General features: G+C 38.6%; 1 protein-coding gene across 1 annotated transcript in view; it reads right to left on the reverse strand.

Annotated features, from left to right (window-relative positions):
• ELOVL7 (ELOVL fatty acid elongase 7) overlaps window positions 1-22,280 on the reverse strand; it is a 35,346-nt gene extending 13,066 nt beyond the window's left edge. The window contains exons 1-4 of the mRNA XM_008586692.1: window positions 22,148-22,280; window positions 5,871-6,061; window positions 1,889-1,969; window positions 944-1,000 (exon numbers count right to left, since the gene is read on the reverse strand). Coding sequence (XP_008584914.1) covers window positions 944-1,000; window positions 1,889-1,969; window positions 5,871-6,061; window positions 22,148-22,211 — 393 coding nt within the window. The 5' untranslated portion in view covers window positions 22,212-22,280. The remainder of the gene's footprint in view (window positions 1-943; window positions 1,001-1,888; window positions 1,970-5,870; window positions 6,062-22,147) is intronic.
• Between the last annotated feature and the right edge of the window lie 2,917 nt (window positions 22,281-25,197).

Consider the following 25,197-nt stretch of genomic DNA (forward strand, 5'->3'; position numbering starts at 1 on the left):
GGGGGGGGGGGGGGGGGGGCAGGGGGGTGTCCGGGCATCTGTGTTTTCACAAGCCCTCCAGGTAATTCTAATGCATGCAAAAGTTTGAGAACCACTGGATTCTAAGTTCACTAAAGTCCCTTGGAATTCTAACATTACATGATTAGTCAACTGAGAAGATGAAGCATGTTGAGATTTCTGACAGGAAATGTAGTAATATATATTCCAAAAAGAGAACACACTTGTCAGTCTCAGAGCTAGAATTGGTTCCATATAACTGAGATCACAAAGATATAATAAATATCCAGATTTCCTAAGCTATTCTGGAAACAAAGGCTCATGGCTCTCTCCTCTCATCACAGACCCTAATCCATGGCACTTTCTTCTCCCAGGACCCAGTCATCCAAGATCCGAGTCGATCCTCACCAGGATTTGAAGTAGGAAGAAACAGGGCCCCATAAACACAGACTTCAGAAAGGCAGCTGGAGATAGTTTTGGTGTCTCCCAAATTACTGACACCCCAGGGGTAACTTAACATCCTTGCGTAAGTTTATGAATTTTGAAGCACTTAATCTCCTAAAGGAGTATGGATGACACAGTGCTTTGGTGTAAAGAACAAAGGTAAGTTATTTTCTGCTCTTTGCTTTCTGAACTTGCTTCATAAAACAACTGTCATCCATTTACACGAAGATGCACAGGTTTTCATTTTTTAGTACACGTGACAGTTACATGCTTATCTTAATCAGGCGGTAGCCATACAAAAAAACCTTTTGGAGTTGGCAAAATACTGAAAAATAACTTTATCTTATTCTCTAAAATTACCGAAAATAAAAGGTCAAAAAGATAACAGTAGGTCTGCCTGAGAAGGAGAGAAAACAAAAGTTATCAGACAACTGAACTATAGCAGTTTATTGCTTTCATTGAAACATCAAACATTTACCAAATATGGTGACCACATACTCACAGTATCCAATAGCTCGAAAAATTTGGAGAAGTAATAAAGCCAGCAGGTACGTGCCATCTGCAGAAACACACAAAGACATGAATTTATTTTATTTTTTACATGGAAGAAAAGTTCATCTTTAAAATTTTTTATAAAGTACACGTAACATAAAATTTGCCATCTTAACCAGTTTTTAGTGTACAGTTTGGTGGCATTAAGTACATTCACATTGTTGTGTAATCATCACCACCATCCATCCAAAGAAATTTTCATCTTGCAAAATTGAAATTCTGTACCCGTTAAACAATAACTTCCCATTTCCCCTTCTTGCAGCCACCATTCTACTTTCTGTCTATGGATTTCACTACTCCAGGTATCTCATATAAGCTGAATCATGCAGTATTTGTCCTTTTGTGACTGGTTTATTTCATTTAGCATAATGTCTTAAAGGTTCATCCATGTTGTAGCATGAGTCAGAACCTCCTTTCTTTTTAAGGCTGAATAATATTCCATTCTGTGTATATACCACATTTTGTTTATCCATTCATCCAACCACGGACACTTGGGTTGCTTCCACCTTTTGGCTATTAAGAATAATGCTGCTATGAACATGAGTGTACAAATATCTCTTCGAGTTCCTCTTTTCAATTCTTTTAGGTGTAAACCCAGAAGCAGAATTGCTGAATCTTATGGAATTCTATTTTTAATTTTTTAGGAACCAGATGTGAATTTATTTTTAAGCCCAAGAAATTCAACAAAAAAAGCACCAATTTTCATTTTACAAAAAACTACACACCTAACTTTTTTTGATTCTTTCTTGTAATTTTTAGCTTTTTTTCCTCCAACACGTATTATCTGATAATTTAATTATTTATTCATTCTGAGTTCACATCCAATGCGGCAAACAGAGTACTAAAAGTTTTAACATTGATTTTGAGTTACAAGTTTTTCCAAAGAGAAACTTACCCTCAAAGCTGTGGGTGAGCGTGAATAGTCAACAATCTCACAGCGAAATGAATAACCTGTACCCCAGCCAGACATCACAAACTGCAAGAGAGCACATGCATATGAAAGAAGGAAGCATTTGCTCAACAGCTGCCACAAAGGTGGTTTTGACTGTGTTTGTTCATTATGTTATCAGGGAGTCAGCAGTTAGTGCAGAGGAAAAGGCCACTAGAACAAAAACAAACTATAAACGTGCTTGATATCAAGAATTTTCAAAATCTCAAACTCATATATTATTTATATAAACTGTGTTCTGACTAAAATGCCTATTTCTTGGGATGGTTATTTTAATACAGTGAAGAACAAAACACTGGGAGTGTTTTGCTTCCACAGCAAATACTGGTAGGCAATTTATCTTAGGTACATCTATATACTCGAGTATGTGTGTTTGTGTACTCTTAAAGGGAACACCTGGTTCTGAATCACTCTTTTCTGGTGACTTCCAATCCTTCCAATTAGTCAATAAATAAAAGGGCAAACCAGAATTCTTCAATGTACTCAGAAGGTGTCTACGACAACGGGGTTTTTCCTGTTCTTGGGTATGATGTGAAGTGGTAGTCTGTGGCTCTATTAATTACTCTTTGTTAATTTAAAATTAAGACTGACCACACACAAGACTCAGATATTAGATTTTCTCTGGATTCACAAAACAAGCAAGAAAGAAAAACAATAAAAGTGCAATCTGGCAGGCTTTCATTCCAATACACCCACAAAGTGACGTTAGACTGGCGGTGAGAAGAAGCAGCCCATTGTTAAGTATGAATTGTAATTCAAAGATTATATTGACATTCTTTCAGTCTGATGGTGGAAAGATCTTCTTTTAAAACAGTATCTAAAAATGAAAAGCCAAGGATTCTAATTTTAACTGAATGCATATATTAAATGGTTGGCTTAATTTAGGGTACCAACAATATGATCAGTTCTTCTCTTCTCTGACTTATTATTACAGGTACCAACTGTTTCCTGGGATGTCTTCTTTCTCAGTATAATGATTATATCATTTCCTGCCATGGAAGCAAATTTTAAATTTCTATTTTTAATTACTATTAAAGGTAAGATTACAACTTTACAATAAATTGAATTCTAAAAACAAAGGCTTATGAAGCATTATCAGAATGATAGTTTCATGATGCAAAGAAGAAAACAAAGAAGAACTATTAGACTATGGTATTTAAAAACACACCATCCTTTTCTGATACTAGCTCCTAGTTTGATTTATAGGATAATTTAATCATACTGTTAACTAGGTGAGTTATGAAGTCTTGAAAATGAATACTCAGAAAAGTACAAGATATACATTTCATGGGTGAGAAAAACATTTTACAAAAACAAGCCAATAGATTTTCCCAGAGGAACAATGGAATGTGACACAAACAGTTAGTTCTATTTTACAAAATCCTGCTCTGTCTGTGAGCATCTTCATATTCACTCAGATTTATTTCTTTTCTTTTCTTTTTTTTTTTTTTTGTCCTTTTTGAGACCAGCCGCACCGCGCTCAGCCAGTGAGTGCTGTGAGCGCACCGGTCATCCCTATATAGGATCCGAATCTGCGGCTCCCAGCGCTGCACTTTCTAGAGTGCGCCACGGGCTCGGCCCTGTTGGTAACTTTTTTAAACCTAAACATGGGTGAGAAAAACATTTTACAAAAACAAGCCAATAGATTTTCCCAGAGGAACAATGGAATGTGACACAAACAGTTAGTTCTATTTTACAAAATCCTGCTCTGTCTGTGAGCATCTTCATATTCACTCAGATTTATTTCTTTTCTTTTCTTTTTTTTTTTTTTGTCCTTTTTGAGACCAGCCGCACCGCGCTCAGCCAGTGAGTGCTGTGAGCGTACCGGTCATCCCTATATAGGATCCGAACCCACGGCGGGAGCGCTCAGCACCGCACTCTCCCGAGTGCGCCACGGGCTCGGCCCCTCTCAGACTTATTTCTGATGTTAGTAACACTCTAAGTCCAGAAGCTATTTACTTAAACAGTGATGACAAATTCTCCACCATACTCAACCCCAAACAAGTGCTGTGTTGAGTAGGAGAAGTTGTGTACAGTGGACTTCTGTGAGGTCTTAACTGGTCTCTCTGTTAGCGTCTGACTGGTGGTGACTAGTAACCAGCACAGGCAAACAATAAAATAACTATAAAATAAGACAGTGGAGTTCCTTTAGTCTGAGTCAATTCTCTTTTGCCTTCTTCATATTTGGCCTAACATCCCTAGTGGAGGTGTTTATACTGTATACCAAATGAAATCGTGCTCCACCATATGAACCATGTGTTCGGATGTGCCATCACTAGATGGCACGCTGCTCAGCTGTCAAAAGTTTTTGTTTAAACAGAGAGTAGAACTTAATGTTTTCATGATATTAAGTTTAAGAATATTCCAACAGCCTGTGGAGCTTTTTGACATGTATGTCTGTATTCCAAGCTAGTAATAAGAAAAAGTAATAATTTACATTTGGCAGGTAGTAAACTCTGAAACTGGCACATAAGTAACTCAAGTACTAGTGGTGAACGAGGGATAGAAACTCTCAAATTCAGACATTTAAAACCTTTTATGACACTGTAACTGATCAAGTAGGAAGTGAAACTGATGATGATTGCATCCTGCCTAAACCTGAAAAATATGCTTGGGGACATCACAATCAATGACACAATCAGACACAGAACCTAAGAATACTAGAGCATGAAGGACCTGAGAGACAATTTGGTTCAATTCTGGCTTTATAAAAATGACAGAATTGAGGCCCAGAAAGGTTAAGTGATATGGCCCAAATCAGGCAGCTAGTTAGTAGCAGAACCAAAACTAATTAGTCCCTGGTCTCCTGGCTTCCAGGTGTGTTCTTATCCTCGCAATATAACATGCTATATCCCATCTCTGAGAACATGCTAAGAGCACGTTTTCTCTGCCCCCCATTTCTATCATTCTTCCCTTTCAGTTGCTCATGCTCGAGAAGGGATGGTAAGAGTGGCCTGTGAGTTAATTTTGGAAATAAAATTGGAGAAGTAGAAAGCAGCAGAGTAAGTCCAGACTTCAGGGAGGCCTGTGAAAAATAAGGCCAGAGTAGATTTAAGGTGATCTAATCAGGTGGACTTGCAGCAGGAATCAGGTTGGAAGGAAGCACAGTACGTGAAGAGGCTGTGATGTGAGGAGAGCCCAGGGGGGCAATGCTGGGCCCTCGAGAGCCCCACTTATAACTAAACACAAGTTATGCTGTAGAGGAAGTTAAAAAAAAAGAGGCTGAAGAAGCCAGCCAGAGTTGGAAAAAAAGCAAGGAATCCCAGAAAAGCAGATACATGAGGAGAGCTGAGGCATGTTAACAGTAACGGGGGAGAGGGAGAATCCATGAATCTGTTTGTGGGTCCTGGAAGATCCCCGTCTTTCTTAATGACAATGAAGGGACAGGCTCCCTCACCTACTGCTTAGTATGAGTCTACGCTCTCTCTGTCCCCCCAAAGCCCAACTAAACCAAAACAGTTCACCATCATACAGTGCACCAGAGCATGCAGAAACCAAAGGTTCCACCTATGATGTCAACTCCTTACACAGTCAGGATGAACTCTGATGTCAGACAGACCTAGGGTCAAATATCAATCCTCCACTTACCAGCTACGTTACTTTAAGTTACCTAATGTCCCCAAGTGTTAGCTTCCTCAAAACTAACATTTAAGGATTTATTAAATCATCTATTAAGGCTAACTATGTGCAAATCCTTGGACTAGATGTTAATTTTTTCTCACTACCTGTGAGGTAGACTACTGAGATCCTCTAAAGAGTTTACTATTTGGTCTATACAACTTTTTGGCAAATACCTACTCTAGTGAGCTCAGTTTCTAAAATTCCCTAATTCTCAAAGGGTTATCCTATAGTAATAACAAAGAACATAATGACAGATAATGGAAGACTCAGGCAAAATTCTCCCATTAGGAATACTGAAGACACTTGCCTCATAACACATATACACAGAAAAGAGTACTATGAAAAAATTGTACGTTATCATCGCTTTCTTGAGTTCAAAGGGCTTTCGATTCTCCATGAGTTTGGGTCCCAGAGAAGTGACAAAATAGACATAGAGTCCCAGGATGATGGTTTGTGGCAAAGGCGAGGACATGAGGAGCCAATCTTCAACTCTTGGATCTAAGAGAAAAGCAATACGTAAGTGTACACCTACTTAGCCAAGAGGTAACTGACAGCATCCAACACTTCTTTAAGCAAGCGCCTAGATCCTAACGTTGACAATGAACTATTTGGGCAATGATTACCAGTATCTTTAGGAAGGGTGAGGGGAAATCACCAGGGAGAGCAAATCACCCCTGGGCTAGAAACAGCTAGTAGTCCAGAACCCAAAACAAGAGAGTCACATGGAGAAGCCCTCCTGGAGAGAGCTGTGCCATGGACTGAATGTTTGTGTCCCTCCCAAATTCATATGTTGAAATCCTAACCCACAATGTAATGGTATTAGGAGGTGGGGCTTTTGAGAGATAATTAGGTCACGAAGGTGGAGCCCTCATGGGATTAGTGCTCTTATGAAAGGGACCCGAGGGAGCTCCTGCCCTCTTTCTACCATGTGAGGATACAACAAGAAGACGGCAGTCCGCAACCCAGAAAAGGGCTCACCAGAACCCGACCATGCCGGCACCCTGATCTCAGACTTCCAGTCTCCAGAATTGGAGAAACAAATTCCTGTTGTTTAAGCCACTCAGTCTATGGTAATTTGTTATAGCAGCCCAGACGGACTAAGACAAGATGTGATCGTCGGCTGAGGGATTTGGCCAGCCCAAGACAATTCTGCAAGTAAGGGGTCAGATAGATATCCCAACTCCACCTCCTCCTTCTCTACAATATCCTTGGGCTCTCTATTGGCTGGACACAGAAACCAGAGGACAGGGGAGCAAGCAAAAGGGAAATGGTCCTTACTGGTCATTCTCCAGGACCCAGCACAGACTGCAAAGTGGATCTGGAGGAGGGGACACCAGCAGCATTCCACCATCCAACTATAACCACTATTAACATTTTAGAGTTCTTCCACGCAGATATTCCTTTACATATAAAAATGTTTGTGTTTGTTGCTTCTTAGCTTTCTTCTTTCCCCAAGAAAACTGGCACACTTCCACATATACTGTATCACAGAACCACAGAACTGAAGGGGACCTTGGCATCATCTACGTATCTAAAGTGTGGGTTGTAGCTGTCCAAAATGTGGGCTATCCAACCCAATATTTTGAGCAAAAAAATATATTGACCTCACACCCATATAAAGAGAAACTCACCTGATCACTGCCAGTTCCAGGGCAGCAGAGTTGGGTCAATTAAAAATGACAACTCAAGATGAAATGTGATTAATTCCGTAATTTCAAGCACTTCAGGTGTGATTTTACTAGATGGTCTCATGAAGCCAGAACATTATGAAGGAAAATAAATGTGAATAAATTTCCAGGTGCATCTGACTCAAAATTGAGTTTTGACTCACCTCAGGATGTCGATACCATCACTTTTATCAACTGGAAGAGTGAAGTAAATGCAGCCCTTGCTCATTTAAACTGTAATGAAGTGACCAATTGCCAACAGTCTTTAAATACCTCTGCAAGACTGACTTACCACCCAAAAGTTCTTCAATAGAACTCCAGGATCGATGACTCATTTGGCCTCAATTTTAATGCTGAAAGCTTACGTTTATCAGTTGTACATGCAAGGCTCTAGCTAGTAAAGATCATTTATTTTGCATTCACATGGGCCTCCCTCAAAAATACTGACAAATGCTGTCTCAAAAATAAATAAATAAATAAATAAAGCCACAGAATCAACAGCTCTAAAACACATCTTAGATTACTAATGAATTTAATATATATAATTAAAGAAGTCCCACAAATAAGCAGAAGGAAGAGATTATTTAACAAATGTTGATAGAAAACTGACTATTTGGAAGAAAAATGAGTTTGTCCCTTAAACTTGTACTCTCTACAAGCATGTCCCAAACCATGTAATGGAAGCAAGATATTTAAAGACTTTTCACAAAATGTGGGGGAGAGGCTAAAATATGGGGGAGATGCTGGGTTATGTAAAGAGGTTGGTTTACTGCAGGATTTCTTAGTGCTTCATGTTTATTGTGAATTGTCAAGATGAGAATGGTGATATGCAGCATGCTGCTAACCTATTTGGCCATGGAACCCTGATGTTTTGTGGGATACCATTTAATATCTTATGGAACTAATGCTCTGTGGAACAGTTTGGGAAATGTAGTGGATTGAATTATGTCCCCCCAACACTCACTGAAGCTTCAATTGTGTCCCCCAAGTTTTATGTGTTAGAAAGTTGGTCCGCACTGTGACTGTTAATAGGGTGGGAAATCCTACCATGGAAATTGAAAGGTGGAGCCTTGAAAAGGTGATTGGACTGCAGGACCATGCAGTGGTGGATGGAGTAAAAATGGTGGTCAGGGGCATGGTTCTGACGGCTTGAAAAGAAGCGAGAGTCTGTCTCTCTCTCTCTCTGCTTCCACCGCCTTGCATTCTGAAACCTCTGCGTCACTGTCACCACCACCAGATGGACTTTGGACTTCCCAGCCTCAGAAACTGTAAGGAATAAATTTTGTTTTCTTTATAAATCACCCAGTTTCAAGTACTTTGTTATAAGCAGCAGAGACGAACTAATACAGGAAATATAGCCATTTGCTAAAATAAATGTATAATTTAAACCATTAATGATTAGATAGTAATAAGGAAGATAAATCAGAGCAGATTATTTGGAGATAAAGTAGAGAAAAAGAAAATATAAAATTTTGTACTTTGTTAAATACAGGGAAGGAAAAGATAGGTAGAAGTTAAGAAAAATACTCAGATTTTTTGTTTAGATAATTATATCATCCACTTAGACTGGGAACACAAGATAAGCAGCAAGACTGATCAAGAAGAGACATCTTATGTTTTAAAACACTTACATTTCGAGTACCTGTAAAACATTCATATGGAGACTTCCACAGGGAGTTGGATATATGGCCTTGGAATTAGGAGAGAGATCTGGGCAGGATGTAGGTCTAGGGGGTGACATCACATAAATGGTGGATAATAAAAGCAGTGAGATCGGCTTAGGAAAAGCAAATGGAGTAGAAAGTCAGTGCTAAAGTCAGAATCCTGAGGACTCAACATTCAGAGGACAAGCGAGAACTGTTAAGAAGACTGAGAATGGCTGGAGATGTAGAAGGAAAACCACGAAAGTGACATATCATGAAGTCAAGGGAAGAGTGAATTTTTAGAAGGAGTCAAAATTTCAAAAGTGGCAGAGAGAGAAAAGAAAATGTGGACTAGAAAGTGCCACCAAATTTAACAAAAGGAGATCATTGGGAAATTACTCTCTTGTGATTGCCCCCCGCATTCCCCCCACCCAGCATGTTAAAATAATGAAATTTGTTATGCCTTTTCTTCATATTAATCTAAATTTGTCCAAGATTTTTATCAATGAACCTTCAGGGGTAAAGAGTAAGTTTTCCTTTGTCCCTGTAGGTACAGCACTGTAAGCAGGACACCAAAGCCACTCTGCTCTTCTGGAAGCTGCAGCTGGAGCAGCCCAGAGCCTGGCAAGCTGGAAGAAAGGGTAAGACTTTTTTTTTAAAGTCAGCTCCTCCTCTCTCTCTTTCTGTGGAATTTAGTCCCATGTATGCTAAAAATCACTGTCTCTTTTTGATTGCGTGAAGAAAAGACTTTGTATGACTAGTCTTAGGTGCAGCAACTCTGGTGTATAGTCTGTTTTCCCTCTGTCTCTTTCAGTGTCATTTGTCTTAAAGAGGAGAACTCTATATGGTTACCCTCCCATCTTATTTTACGTCCTGAAGCTTGACTTGTGACCATGTGGGAACATTCTCTCTTTATCTCCACCATTCAGGGGACATGGTTTTCTGGCCACGTTTGGTGGCCTGTTTAAATTAACTGGGAGCCCCGAGATCGCCACACTCTTTGTTCTGAACTCCAAGCTCTCAGGGGAGTTTGTAAAAACAGGCCCAGTACATAAGAGCTTTTGTTGTCTCAGTCTTTGTGCTGGGAAACTCCCTTCCTGGTATCGCCTATCTGGGGTCACAGATCAGCAGGTCCGTGGCTAAAGGAGCCTCACGTTCTGTGAGGGAATGAAAATACTGTCAATATTCTTAACTGCCTCCGGCAATGAGAGTCTTTTGCTGTCTTAGCCTATCTCTGGGAGTGAACTGGGGGGACCATAGGGATTGCCTCTTCTATCCCTTCTTCTGGAACACTTCTTGCTAAGGTTGAAAATTATCCTTTCCATAAAAAGTTTGTTGCTGAGTCACTATTGAAGCGTGTGCACCATTGGGGATCCTGCATTGTCAATGTCCAGATAATGGACCCTTTGAATTTACTATATTCAGATGAAAACTTTTTTATTTTATTTTTGAAAAAGATGAGGGGATCCGGTAAGGGGATCTCAACCCTTGGTTTGGTGCTGTCAGCACCACGCTCAGCCAGTGAGCAAACCGGCCATCCCTATATGGGATCCGAACCCGCGGCCTTGGTGTTATCAGCACCGCACTCTACCGAGTGAGCCACGGGCCGGCCTCAAATGAAAACTTTTTAGAGAGCTCTTATCTTAAAAAGCTGTCTGTTAACTAAAGCCAGTTTTAAATATTGTTGGTAAAATAAAATAGAAATGTTTTCAGAATTTAATTTAGACTTTTTTCTCTAGGCCTATCGGTCAGACAGACTTATGCTTACTCTGCTAGATGTCTTAAGGTCATAAAATTGTTATTTCCATGATATTTTTGATAATTGCTTAATTTGTCTGTGGCCAAAAGGTGTGAAGTCTAGCTGCTAGGCTCCCCTAAAGCCTTGCACACATCTTGTTATGAGCTTATGTCTTTGGCTCTGAGCCTTTGAATTCTGGGGTGTAGACAGGTGGCCATGGTGCCTGGGTACCTATGTGTCCACAACAGGTGAGCCACCAGCTGCAGGACAAAGCCAAGCCCAGTATGGTCTCCTCCTCCCTGTCCCAGCTCTGCCTCCTGGCCAGGCTGGAAGGGATATTGTCCCAGGCATTGTCTTCACAGCTCTGTTTCCTGTCTTGGGCTCTCCACCTGGTATGTGACCCACATGGGCCCTGCAGTTCACAGCTGCCCTAAGTGTCACGTGGACCCAGAATGACTAAAAGGGACACTGCGGAAGGGTACTTGTGTACAGTATCTCAAAGGCCTTGGTTAAGACTGGTTGATGCAGGTTTAGCTTTTTTTTTTTAACAAACTTAAATCTCTAGTTTTGTTTTCTATGAGCAATTCAAATACAATTGTTAAAAATGAATAAATTAGGCAAATGTAAGTGGAATAAATGCTTATAAATAAATGTGTCACAGTTTCAAAAAATCTTTTCAGCAATTTAAAATTTTAAAGTCGTGTTATGTTAAATGAAGTAATAGATAATCATAAGATGTCTGTCATTTCTAAGCAAGTTAAAATACCGAAATATTAATTATTGAGCATAAGTTTATATACTTTGTATCTTGTATTTATATGGTATAAAAAATTTAGATGTTTTTAAAAAAATGAAGAAACATCCCTTCAGAAATTATGTAATGATTTTCATCTACAAATATTAATATAGAACAGTTCAAAATTGCTTGCTTCTTAGGTTTTCACTGGAAATTAGGGTAAATAAAAGTTAAAATTTTAATTAATGTATAACTAAAACTACTAGGTATAAGAAACAATTCTGTAAACAGGGTATAAGGAAAGTAAAATAAGTTTTTGGTAAAGAAGGTTATAAGAAAGACATGAAGATGCAGTTTCTGATAAAAGAAAAGAACTTGGTCTAGCTTAGAGGATATTTAAAGGTGTTTCAAGTTGAAGGAACAAAAAACAATGTTAGAAACAAACCTGGATAGATACATTTTAAAAATTATAAGAGGTGATAAAAGGTTTATAGAGATCTTGTGTGGTCAAAACTGACTGAGATTGGATAGATTTGTTTATAAAGTTTCATTTAAATTGGCTTTAGTATTAATAATATAGTGTCACAAAATCAAAATTTGGTTTTCTCTTTTAAACAAGATTTTCATGGAATACTGATAAGAGATAGCAAAAGATTTTTGTTCACCTTTTGAGTAATCAGCAAAAAAAAAAAAAAGAGGGAAGAGTGAGAAACAGATTCTGTGTCTTTATTAGGTCTTTAGATTACTTAGAAAAACTGAGTTAAAAATTTAAGGATTTTTTTTCTCAAAATACATAGCTTTATTTTGTATAAATGTGTTACTAATATGGGTTTCAAAACTATAAAATTCCTAAAATTCTGATGTGTCTGTATATGCTATCAGTAACAGTTATTGCTATGATGAAAAATTATTGTAGGCCATAGACATAGCCAACTTTCTTTGTCAGTTATGTCTTTAACCATGGCCATTTTAGGTCTTGATTGTCAACAGTAAATTTCTTTATTCTGCTGCTTCTCCTAAAAGTCCTTTGCAAGCAACTATAATCCTAAAGTGTTATGTCTTCAAGACGTTCATGGAAAGGATAAAAAGACTCTGACAGGTACTCTGAAATACATACTTCATCTGATGATTTTAGATTACTCAATTGGACTGGGTAAAAACACCAGAACTTTGGGCTGGCCCGGTGGCGCACTGCTACCGTGTGCCGCTTGGGAGTGCGGTGGCGCTCCCGCCGAGGGTTCGGATCCCACATACAGAACGGTTCCCGCTCAATGGCTGAGCGAGGTGTGGGCACAACACCAAGGGTTGCAATCCCGTTGCCGGTCCCGGTCCAGTACGGGCGTGACACTGAGGGTTGCAATCCGTTGCCGGTCACGAAAAAAGACAAAAAAAACAACAACACCAGAACTTTAATGGAAAAAAAAAAAAAACTGTACTCATAAAATTGCTAACCTAATGTGAAGGAGAACAAGACTTGATTTTGTGGGACTGAACTGATAAAGGACTAAAATAAGTTTTTAATAATTTTTTTTTGTTTGAAACATTGCTAATTCTTTTTGTTTTCCAGATTTTAATAATTTCTTTTTTTCTCTTTTGGGCTATTTATAGCTTTACAGCAATTTAGTTAAATATAATTTTGTGACCAAAATTAAAACATTTACTTTTCTCTCCACTTGATCCCTCCAGGACTTTGAAATTATTTGTGAGTATTTTTATTTTATGTCAATATACTTATTTTCATAAGCTCAGTAAGAATCTGTTTTCCTCTTTAATGGGGCAAAATTGAAGACACTGGTTATTTTACCAGGGCTTTGACTGGAATGTCATATTTTCAGATATGACTAGACTGCTTTGAGGGATTGATATTGAGCCTATAGACTTGGAAAAAGACTGGCTTGGTACCTTTCTAAATGTTCTTTTATAAGGTTCCTAGTCCTGTAGTAAGTAATGTCACTTTCTGACAGGCCCAGAAAGCTCAAGATATTTTGGGGACCTATAGAAAACAGGAATTCACCCAGTTCTTACAGGTATGGTCTGAGAGTGAGTCAAATCTTTGGCTTGGCTTCCTAAGCCTCAAGAGGCTTTTAGAAGTCTAATCTGAGATTTTTATGAAAAGGTCCAACAAGACCAACTTAAAAAGAGCCTGTACAATAAGTCACTATTTTGCTGCACATTATGCAAATAATCAGGCCATAGACTAAACTTATTTTGCAAATGAATTAGTCTTACTATAATATCTCTGGTAGAAAGTGGGTAACTGAAGAGAGAAAATAATGTTTTAGGAGGAAACTTTAGAACACGTGTCATTAGATTCTAGCCCTGTCCTTTGTTTTTGAGTTTCTATTATCTGGACTGAATCCTGAATTTTCAATTTCCTCCAGTATGTGGCTATGACTCTCCAGACTAATGTTTTCAGTTTTTCTCCCACACTTATTACTTGGAATCACTAGAAATTAAAGCTGCCCTTTTCCTAAGGTCCTGCAGGCCGAAGTGAGTCAATTTGGCTTTAAAGAAAAATCACTATTAACAACTTATACTTGAACAAACTTTGTACATGCAAACTGCAATCCAGAAAAATCTGTCAGATTGCCACTACCAGCCTACTCCAACAGAAGATGCTTCAGAGATTCTAGAAAAACTAGCTTAACCACTGCTCTAAACAGTAATCTTTGTTTGTTGTTGTTGTTGTTTTCATAGAAAAATCTCTTGTTAAATACTTGTATGCTTACACCATACCGATACCTAGCCTTGAGGGGAACTCATCTGCAATGCCACTTACCGGAATGGGACACAACTATTTAACCAAATTGACATGTTCTCAGGATGAAGAGACTGATTCAAGAAAATATGAAATGGTGTACTCAAATTTGCTTTTTCTCCTTTTTCCAAATTATGTTTTCTCCTTTGTCTGTCTCTTATCTTGAAACTTTTAGCCCAAATATCTCTATAGCTACCAATCCTATTTTAATATGTGAAACTTTCTATAAATTAACCTTTTAAAGGAGGGACCGTAGGACAAGTAAAATACTTCAGCTCAAAATATATTTCCCTGACATATTAAAAGATGGCCAATTCAGAGAAACTACAAAAAACAAGATTAGCTAGAAGACTGTGTGCGTGCGTGTGTGTGTGTGTGTGTGTGTGTGTGTGTGACAAGAAAATTACATGGGCAAAGAGCCAGGCTTCCTCTGAGGCCCCTCCTTTGGCTACTATCTTCTTTCGGAGGGTGGCTTTGAAATTACCTTAAGTATTTTCATCTGCATAAGACAAGACAGTCTCTACTTAACTTTAACTTCTGCTTTCCTCCTTTCACCTGCCATGCCACCTCCCCCAGAGCTCCAGAGGAACCTGGTCTCAGGCCATTGCTTTGGAGCTTGTACCTTCCCTCACCTTCTCTCCCTCTTTTGAACACTGGCATATAAGCTTTGTACTCCCATTAGGAAACTGGAAAATTACTCTCTTGTGATCCTCCTATGCATTGCCTCCTCTGAGCACATTAAAATAATAAAATTTTTTATGCCTTTTCTTCATATTGAAAAAAAGGAAGTCATTGATGCTCTTGGCAAGAACAATTTTAGTGGCATCGAGCACAAAACAGAAATTGAACAAAAGTTTTCTGACACTCTTAAAAACACAAAGTTCTATAATTTCAGAAGTATTTTCTCATATTAAGATTTGTCATAGTTTTTACAGCAATATTAATTGGGGGGAAAAAAAGATTCATCACAGTTTCAAAATAAGGAAAAGCTTTGAAATCAGCTATCAGGTACATGTCACTGAAATCTTTTATTGCTTCTATTTGTTCCCCTCTGTAAGAAAATAATCTAAGTGATTCATTTTCAGAAATAACTTATCTGAGGGTGTTTTAACTGATTAAGGCCCAGCTCAAAAGTTGTTTGACTGGTCCAGCCCATTCCCAGAGGGTCTCTGAACAGACAGAGCTCTCCTTGAGATGGTAATTAGTTACTAGCCCCCATTGTTTTCTTCATTCCCTGGTGTTTCTCCTTTCACAGGGCTTAAGCGGGCCTTTTCATGGGCTTGTCTTGAGCTCCCAGACAAAGGAATTCCTTGCACGAGGGTAATAAATTTTAGCCATTGTCCAGGAAGATTGTGCATCCAGTAGTACTCAGCCAATGAGGAAGTGGGGGGAGGGATTTGCATACTAGGGAATAAATTGCTTGCTACAGTAGCCCTTTTCTGTGTGCCTGCCCTTCAGAAACCTGAACCTTATAAGGCCATAATTAAAGTCTTGCTTCGCTGTACCTCGTGTCTCTGTGTCCATCCTTCGGCATTGGAGGGGTGAGGGCATTTCTCACACCTCCTTACTTCTAACAATGGCAAGTTTCCTAGGATATCTGTTTGCCATGTGTAATTAAAATGGCCACAAGGAACCCCTGCTGTGGGTCTGTATGTCACAAGGGAAGTCTCAGTAAATAAAAGTTCTCACAGAACTGGGGACCAAGAGATAGAATTAGAACTGATAAAACTTTGGTGAATTTCTTCCATCAAACTTTAAATACATGAACATCATAAACCATACTATTATGTCTAGTTTTTATTTCTAATGAAATAAAGACTAATGAAACCAGTATCAAAAGGAGCCCTCTGGAAGGATGTTAAATTAACATCACCACCTTTGTGTGGTAAGAGTATTAATGATTCTTGGTTTTTCTTTTTTCTTTATAAACAACTTCAAAAGTTTGTTATTAACTGTTATCACATATATGGCTGAAAACTGGGTTATTTTAAGTATCAGGGAATTCCTGAATTACAGATATATTTTATTTTATTCCTTCATTGACTTAGCAGAGGGAAAAATACCAAATGACATCATCTTTCTGTTCTTCTTCTGGTAGCAGTAGAAAGAAAACAAGCCAGGAAAAGCATGCTGGGCCAGCTCAGAAAGCAGAAGAAAACAATTTTAAAATAAATATTTTTTTTCCTGTAATTTAACATTTTCAGCACACACCTTTTCTTAAAATCCTTTCAAGCTCTATAGATAAAAAAAACCATTATGGGAAAAGCTGGTTGTTTTTACTTTATAAAGAAATGAAATTTATTTCTTAACTGGTTAACTTAATTGGATGTTATTTTCAAATAATAGAACAAAATATAAAGCTTTTCAAATCTTATTTCAACAAAATAAGATGGTCTGCATGTGAACTTGGCTCTCTCACTGGCTCATTATGCGATCTTTGGCACTTGCCTTAACTGCTCTGTACCTAGTTTCCTCATCTATAAATCGGGCATAAAACAGCATGTATTTCATACAGTCTAAGTGCTCAATAAGATTGCTATTGTTAATTTAGCAGATCTCAATTCTGTGAGCACAGCAAATCACCTCTAGAGAATTTAAGTCAAATGGCAAAAAATGACCCTGGTCCAACTGAATCAGAATCCTTGGATGTGAGTCTCAGGCATCTATATTTTTGAAAAGCTACCATTAAAAAAAATGGGCAATGGACCTGAATAGATATTTCTCAAAAGAAGACATATAAACGACCAATAGACTTATGGAAAAATGTTCAGCATCACTAATCACCAGAAAAATACAAATTAAAACCACATGAGATATAATCTCATATCTGTGAGAATGGCTATTATCAAAAAAACAAAAGATAACAACTTGGCGAGGATGTGCAGAAAAGGGAAGACTTGTACATTCTTGGTAGAAATGTAAATTGGTACCGTCATTGTGGTTAGACAACAAACTAAAAATAGAATTACCATATGATCCAGCAATCCCACTACTGATATATATCTAAAGGAAATGAAATCATATGTCTAAGAGATATCTGCACTACATGTTCATTGCAGCATTATTCATTCACAATAGCCAAGATATGGAATCAACCAAGTGTCCATCAATGGATGAATAAATAAAGAAAATGTGTGTGTGTGTGTATATATATTCAGCCTTAAAAAAGAAGGAAATATTGTCATCTGTGACAACATGGATGAAGACATTATGTTAAGGAAAATAAACCAGGCACAGAAAATCAAATACTACATGATCTCACTTCATATGTGAAATCTAAAACAATCGAACTCATAGAAGTGGAACAGAACGGTGAGTATCAGAGGCTGGGGGAAGGGGGACTAGGTCAAAGGATACAAGGTTTCAGTTAGGCAGGAAGAATAATTTTTTTGAGATTTATTGCATACCATGGTAACTACAGTGAATAATAGTGTATTGTATATTTTGAAATTGCTAAGAGTAAATAATTTCAAATGTTTTCATCACAAAAAAATAAGCATTTGAAGTGATGTATATGTCAATTAGCTTGATTTAATCATTCCACATTGTATACCTATATCAGAACATCACTTTGTACCCTACAAACATATACAATACAACTACAATTTGTTAATAATTAATAATTTCTTTAAAAGCTACTGAGGTAACCATGATGAACTGTCAGAGTTAAGAACCAGAGGTATATTCATCCATTTCTGTTGCTTATAACAAAATACCTGAAACTAGGTGATTTACAAAGAAAAGATTTATTGCTTTCAGTTTCAGAGGCTGGGGAGTCCAAAGTCCAGTGGACACTTATGATGAGAGCCTTCTTGGTGGTGAAAGTGACACGGGGTTCTTATATGGCAGAAAATAGTGGAGCAGAGAGAGACTAACCTGTTGTGCTCTTTTTTTAAAAGGCCTCAGAACCATGCCCCTGACCACCATTTTTAATCCTTTCAGTAGGCATGGTCCTCACAGTCTAATCACTTCTTCAAGGCCCCACCGTTCCATTACCATAATAGGATTGCCACCCTTTACCAATTACAGTGCGGATCAAGCTACTAATACATAAAACTTGGGCAACACAGTCCATATCAAGGGGTTTGGTGCATGACCAAGTTTTTCACCTGTATTCAGGGCTGCAGCATCCCTCACTAGGTGCTCTGCAATACACTTCTGTACAGTTTCCCTGCCTCCTGATCCAATCTTCTACATTTATCTTCCATGCAATTTCCAAATTCACTTTCTAAAAGTAAAGCTCTGCTTAGATTATTCCCCTGCTTAAATTAGCTCTCTCTTGCTAAGCAAATAAAATCCAAAGTCTTTAGTACAATGTTCATAACTCTGGCTATTCACTTTTCCTGACTTCTCTCTCACCTACAGTTAGACCTTTCTGAATAGGGAGTCGACTTCTCTCCATAAGAGGCCTACAAGTCAGGTGTGGATGACAATGCAGGGATTGTAGAGGGGACTGCTTGATGACATTTAAGGTTAATTCTGACTCAGTCTATGATCTCACAAATTACATTAGGTTTCGAGTGAGGTGCTCTCTGTTTTCCCCAGAGACAAAAGGCTAATGAGAAAAGGAGTGTTTCATGTACCTTCTATTTGGCCTCAGAATTGGTCTAAGCATCACGAGTAGAGCCAAGATGGAAGCAGAGGATGGGACGGCAGGCTGTCTCAGAGGCTATACTCCAGTGATTTCCAAAGTTCTGACTTATCTCTACTTAATAATTCTTTTCTAAGGGTGTCCCAGAGAGAGACTACAGGGGAAGTACAATGCCACTTAAATAGAATATTAATGAGCTTTTCCATCAGCTACTTGTAAGAGAGTGTTCTCTTCTTAAGTGGCATGTACTAGCTCAAAACATACACTGTTTAAAATTCCGAGCACCAATAAAATGATGAATCTGGAAGGAAAAGCAAACATAGACCACAAGTACTTCTTGAAGTACTAAAAGCTCAGAATGGCAGCAATCTTACTCATACTCCATCTTCATGCAAATAAAAAGATCACAACTAAGTCTGAAAAGACTTCATTACTATCCAAATACAAGGAAATTTGCATTTTAAACTTTAAAAACTTTAAAAATTTCTCCACAGTTCAAAATGCTACTATAGTATTATTTCAAAATCTAAATTTCATATCCAAGAATCATAATAAATCCTCTTATAGCTTAAGTATTAATTAACCCATTTTTTAATTCTCTAGTTGTGGAATTTTCCACATGAAGTAACTGCATTTCACCACTTCTCCAGCAATCAGTCTCCCCAAGACTACTCAGCATTAGAGCCAAAGACAAGGATACACTTGAAATTCTTAGCCCTTGATCATGAGTTCAGATCTTTCCAGGGTAAGCAAAGTAAAGCTGAACTAAGATGGCCAGAAATGATTCCTAATGGCTCGCAGAGATCAATACTACACTCGATAGAAGGAAAAAAACTCTCCTATTATACCTGACAGGATTTTCATAAAGTTGTAAATCTCAACATAAAACATTCTGCTAGACCATGACAGGACAAAAAATAATGTGAAGAAAAAATTTTTTTAAGCAATATGCTATATTAAAAGTATTTTAAGGTGAAATCCTCTATCATCCATAACAACAACCACAACTGTTTGTTCCCAAATAACAGAGCACTTTGATGTGTATTTTCTGGTATCTGGTGGTCGGGAGGTGCTATTCTCACCTCTGTTTTATGAACAAAGAAACAGAGACTCACAGACGATAAATACTTTGTTTGAAATCACCTAGCTAGTCTCCAATAGTGTTAGACGTTAAATCTAGGTCTTCTCATCCCACTTCCCCATGCCTTCCCTCCTCTGCCAAGACTTCAAGTTAGCACAACATCAGATAAACGCCTCTCTCCTCCCATCTTCCCTGCACTGTTCACAAAGCTGTTTCCAGGACTGCCCTCACTCCCTATCTTTAACCACCTCCAGCTCTCCATCATTCCTTTTTCCGATCTAATATTACTCAGCTTTTCAATGTAAATATTTACTAATGAAAAGTAAAGAGTTGACCCATGAATAAAAGTGGAAGTGGAATCCTGAAGTAGTTCATATTAAAACATTTTGCACTTTAGGACTACATAGACATTCATCATCATCTAAATCTATTTGGCTCTTGAGTTAGGATATTGATGATCTGAATCTCTTCCTGCATTTGGGATAGTGAATAGCAACAGGTGGATAGCAAGGCATCTGTTCTTCCAAACAGCTCTACTTTGAAAACTATACTTGGTTCCCAAGTTCAGATAGTGAGAGTTCAGGCAGCAAGGTACGACTTGACTTTGAAAAGCAGTTAAAATATTAGTATTTATTTATTTTCATTTTTCTAAAAGATGACCGGTAAGGGGATCTTAACCCTTCACTTGGTGTTATCAGCACCACGCTCACCCAAGTGAGCCACGGGCCAGCCCCAAATATTAGTATTTAAATTAAATACTGAATTTATGAGAACTATTGTAATCCTTCAGAGAAGGATGACCTCTAAATAAACCTATATGTTCTCTATATCATTTCATAAGTTGAAAAACTAAGAGAAAAATAAGAAGAAAATATGGAAATAGTCACTCTCCATTCCCCACCAGAGTGATGCTTCTCTATTATGGATCTCTCCTTAAAGAAGATCAGTGCCATTCTTCATGGACAAAACTGTTGGGACCTTTCTTAGTGAAATAAAATTGGTCTTTAGCAGTCTACTGAGAACAATAGCAACCATGAAAACAGTGTGTCTTTGCTGAAATCACTATAAATTAGAACAAAATTTCAACTGTGGTAGGTGCCAAGAGGTGGCATGTTTTTCTCCTGAATTTGGTGAATATGTGATTTCTGGTTGACAGGTAAGAATCAATCCAAAGTGGTGATGCTAGTGAGTATGTGTAAGTCAGTAACTCAAAAATAACTCAAATGCTAAATACCAGAATACTAATCATAAGCAGAAAAAGAGGTTCTAGTCTTTTCTGCCATCAACTATGACATTGGGAAAGTCATATCTCTGAGTCTCAGTTTCTCGAACTTTATTTTATTTTATTTTATTTATTTATTTTTTAAAAAAGATGACCGGTAAGGGGATCTTAACCCTTGACTTGGTGTTGTCAGCACCACGCTCAGCCAGTGAGCGAACCGGCCATCCCTATATGGGATCCAAACCCATGGCCTTGGTGTTATCAGCACCGCACTCTACCGAGTGAGCCACGGGCCGGCCCAGTTTCTCGAACTTTAAAATGAGGCATTAGCTTTGATGATTATCTAAGGTCTATCTCAGTTCTAAACTGCTCTGATTCCTTGTCTATTAAAAAAATTTTTTACCTTTGTTCTATTTTTAAAACATAAAAAAATGGTTATAAAAGCAATGCACATTCATTGTGGTTTAAAAAATATAGACAGACATAGATAGCTAAATAAAAATTACACATAATTCTACCACCCGGAGATAACTGCTAATTCCCATGAAAGCACTAAATGTGGTGTTTTGTAACCTGCTTTCATTTAACATATTTTAAACTTCTTGCTATGGCATTAAATGTTCTTCTAAAATATTGATTTTTTTTTTTTTTTTTTTTAATGAGCAAGAGGAGAAGGTAGGCATCTCAGAATCACTCACAGGTGTCCCAAGCAAATGCTCCCTGCTCTTTCTGATACAGCCCTGGGAGTTATGGCTCTTCCATTCAAGAATCACTATGAACAGAGCCATTGTTGGCACTAACTGTAACTGCCCTTAGGAGCATTAGGGCAGAATCAAGCCAAACAGCACCATCCCACCAAAATCACTTTTAATGACTACTAAGTTTTAATGTGCCATCATTTATAAACCAGCTCCTTTCACTGAATATTTAGGCTATTTTCACTATTATAAACATTGTAATGAACAGTACGCAGCTCCATCTTTGTACACATATGTAACGAAACTCTTGACACTTCCTCTTGGTGAACTAGTAATTAGAGAGTGTTAAGTTGCAAAGTCTCTCATTCTGTTCCAATGAAATCCTATTAAATATGCGAATCTGACATAAAAAGGAAGGATGAGCCTCAATTAGAACATTTGGTTACTTACCAGCATCTTTGATCCAATTATCGTAGAGACGTACAGTCCTCGATGTAAGATCGCTGAAGGCCATTTTCCACAGGATTTATTGGCTCTTTTAATGGGTTCTTCAGTAAAACAAAACAGAAATGAGTATATGATCTATAAATGCAAATAAAGCCAAGCTTCTAGCAATACAATATTAACAATGCTAAAAATTTAATATGAACAACTGGCAAAACAACAAACTTCTACCGAAGGTAAATACATTAGTGGACCATTTAAAACCCTAATGCAGTTGCAAATATTTTAGATTTTCCATCCTTCCAGGGACACTGCTATTAATAGGGGGCTGGTTAATAAGTGATAATGCATGTAATACCTTGAAATATTATGCCATTGTAAATAATGAGGAAGCTCTCTTGTACTGATATGGAAAGATTTCCAAGATAACTCTATACAAAAAAAGCAAAGGAAAGTACAGAATTTAAAAATGATTACCTCATGTATAGATAAGGAGGAAAGGAGTATGAATATAAATTTAGATTTCTTTCTTTTCGTATAAAAGAAACTCTGAAAAGATAGACATGGAAAATGGAACGGGGTACAAACTGGGCTGAAGGGATAGAAGAAAGACATTATACTGTTGGTTTGGGGCTCATGTGAATTCTATCTGTCTAAAAATAAAAAAGGGATCATGACACTCTGGAAATGTAGATAGAGTATGTCTGAGAACATTCTAAGTGACACCCTCCGTTATAAGCTCAATCAGATAGAGTACAGGGACCCTCCAACTTCTCTCAGTTATTAAAAATGGTGGGAAAAAAGGATGAGGAAACTAAAGGCAAAAGCAAAACTGGAGAGTCTCAGGGGTTGTGCCAATGAGGCTCTATCAAAACAAATAAAAGCCTTAGTAGCTGCTTCACAGGTCTTGGGAAGTAGCCCCCAAGAGCTGATTGCTGGATTAGGGGATCTCAGTGCTTCTCTGTTGCTGTTGTGGGGGACTAGAGACCTGCAGAAGGATGGGTATCAGGAGAATTTAGGCCCAGCCTCTTGGACACCTGGGTGGACTATAAAAGTCAGCCAGAACTGGCCGGTCAAGCACACCAACAATGAAGGGTTGGGGAATGGGAGGCCCTCAATGATGGGTTCCAGGTGGCTTTGAGCTCAGATTGTTCTCTGACAAGCACCCACTGTACCTCTTAATGGAGAAGTTGGTGTTATGCTGCAGAAGTTCAAAAACCTACCTCATATTTGCACAGAGGGATTATTAGATCACAACTTCTCAAAGGAATAGGGGTGATCAGTGACCAGGATAATAACTGCTATAGTTGTTTGCCCAGAGCCAGGAGGCATGGAGAGAGAGCTGGACTGACTGGACTGAACTCCAGCATCATAAAAGTGCTAGCTCAACACTGCTCTAAGCAAGTAGGCACCAGATGCCAGGATGATGTGCTGCTGCCCACAGTAAGATTAAGACTAAAGAGAGGAACAGTTTTTTGGATTTTAGGGTAGCATCCACGGAACCCTGGAAACATTAAAGCCCAAAAGCTTTGATTTGGCAGACTCCCGCTATCCAGGAAATGAAGCAGAGACAAAACTTCAAACCAAGGCTGGCTGGTTAGTTCAGTTGGTTACAGTGTAGTGCTGATAACACCAACATCCAGGGTTCAATCTGTATACCAGCCAGCTGCCAAAAAAAAAAGTCTAGACACAAAACTCCAAACCAGGGTAATATCTTATCCTGCTGCTAAGAGGATGTGGACCATTTTCAAGGTGAGCAACACAGGACAGAAGAGAGAGGTCTTGTCATCTTGGGGGGAGGACTCTCAGAGGACTTAATTGTCTAAAAAGTTCTACTTGCAAGATCATATTAAAGAATTGCTAATTAATTACATAATTTCCAAGCCTTGGAATCCATCATGGTGAAAAAGAAGGAAGTAAACTAAAAAAAGAAGTGCTTGTACCATAACATTACCTGACCACATTTTAAGCAGTTGTTAGAGAAAAGAGCTCAGCAGTGAAGGCATGGAGAGGCTGAGAGGATGGTAATCCTGAGAAAGTAGTGGCCCAGAATATGGGGCTACCTTAGATTATAAGGCAGTAGACAAATCATCACACCTTCATTAAGGGTGGAAGGGACAAGGGAGGTACTACGAAGAAGAGAAAAGCCTCTGTGTCACAGCTCAGAATGCCCCAATAGCCTCAAAAATGTGTAGCAGGATTAGAGTAAACAGCAGCTCATTGAAGAGGTACTGGTGCTGGTATTTCATTGCCCAGTGCCCTGTGAATCCTGATACTTGTTTTTGACAATATCACATAGTGCCTTGATCATTTGGTAAAGAAGAAACTTAATCTGCTCAGACTAGTTCCTTTGGGCCCATATTGAAGATGTTAAGTTCTAATGTAAGAAATGTGCCAGCTGCATACAGCAGAAGGCCTTTCCCACAGGGCAGTTTGCCTGTAGAGATTGTTCAAAACCACAATTGCTTATGTTAGCAATACAGAGTGTGCTAGAGGCATCTGATCCCTTCATCCACTTTGCTCAAGTCTATCTCAACGGTGATCAGAAGGCAGAATTCATCTGGGAGAACTTGTTGCTGGAGTTCACTCACATAGGGATGGGACCTTAGAGTAGCCCGTGGTAGGAAGTACCTGGCAGGAGGCCAGAAATCTAAAGCCATGGCCAACCATTTCCAGGTGGACCCTCAGATGTAGTGATTTGCCCAAACCCTGTAAAATACATTGGGGACTCTATCCTTGAGGGAAAGGAGGGACAGAATCAGCATATGGCTTTGCTAGGGCAACCTATGATCCAGGAACAGAGCCATATGGTTTTCCCTTTCTCTTTTGATGTTTGGGAGGTCCTGGGTTCCCCACTGATCTCTGCTTTGGGAATGAGATATAAGGGGCAAACCTGGAAGAATAGAACTGGCTAGCCAGAGATTTCACTCTGGGACACATAAGCTGAAATGAGCTGCAGGAAGGTGCCAGCACAGGGACAGAGCTGTGTGTGGAACTGGGCACGACAGAGTGAGAACGAAACAGCTGACCTTCCTGTGGAATGCCATGTCTGGCCT

The sequence above is a fragment of the Galeopterus variegatus genome, unplaced genomic scaffold, assembly GCF_000696425.1.
Source record: "Galeopterus variegatus unplaced genomic scaffold, G_variegatus-3.0.2 Scaffold4081, whole genome shotgun sequence".
In the NCBI taxonomy this organism is placed as follows: Eukaryota; Metazoa; Chordata; class Mammalia; order Dermoptera; family Cynocephalidae; genus Galeopterus; species Galeopterus variegatus.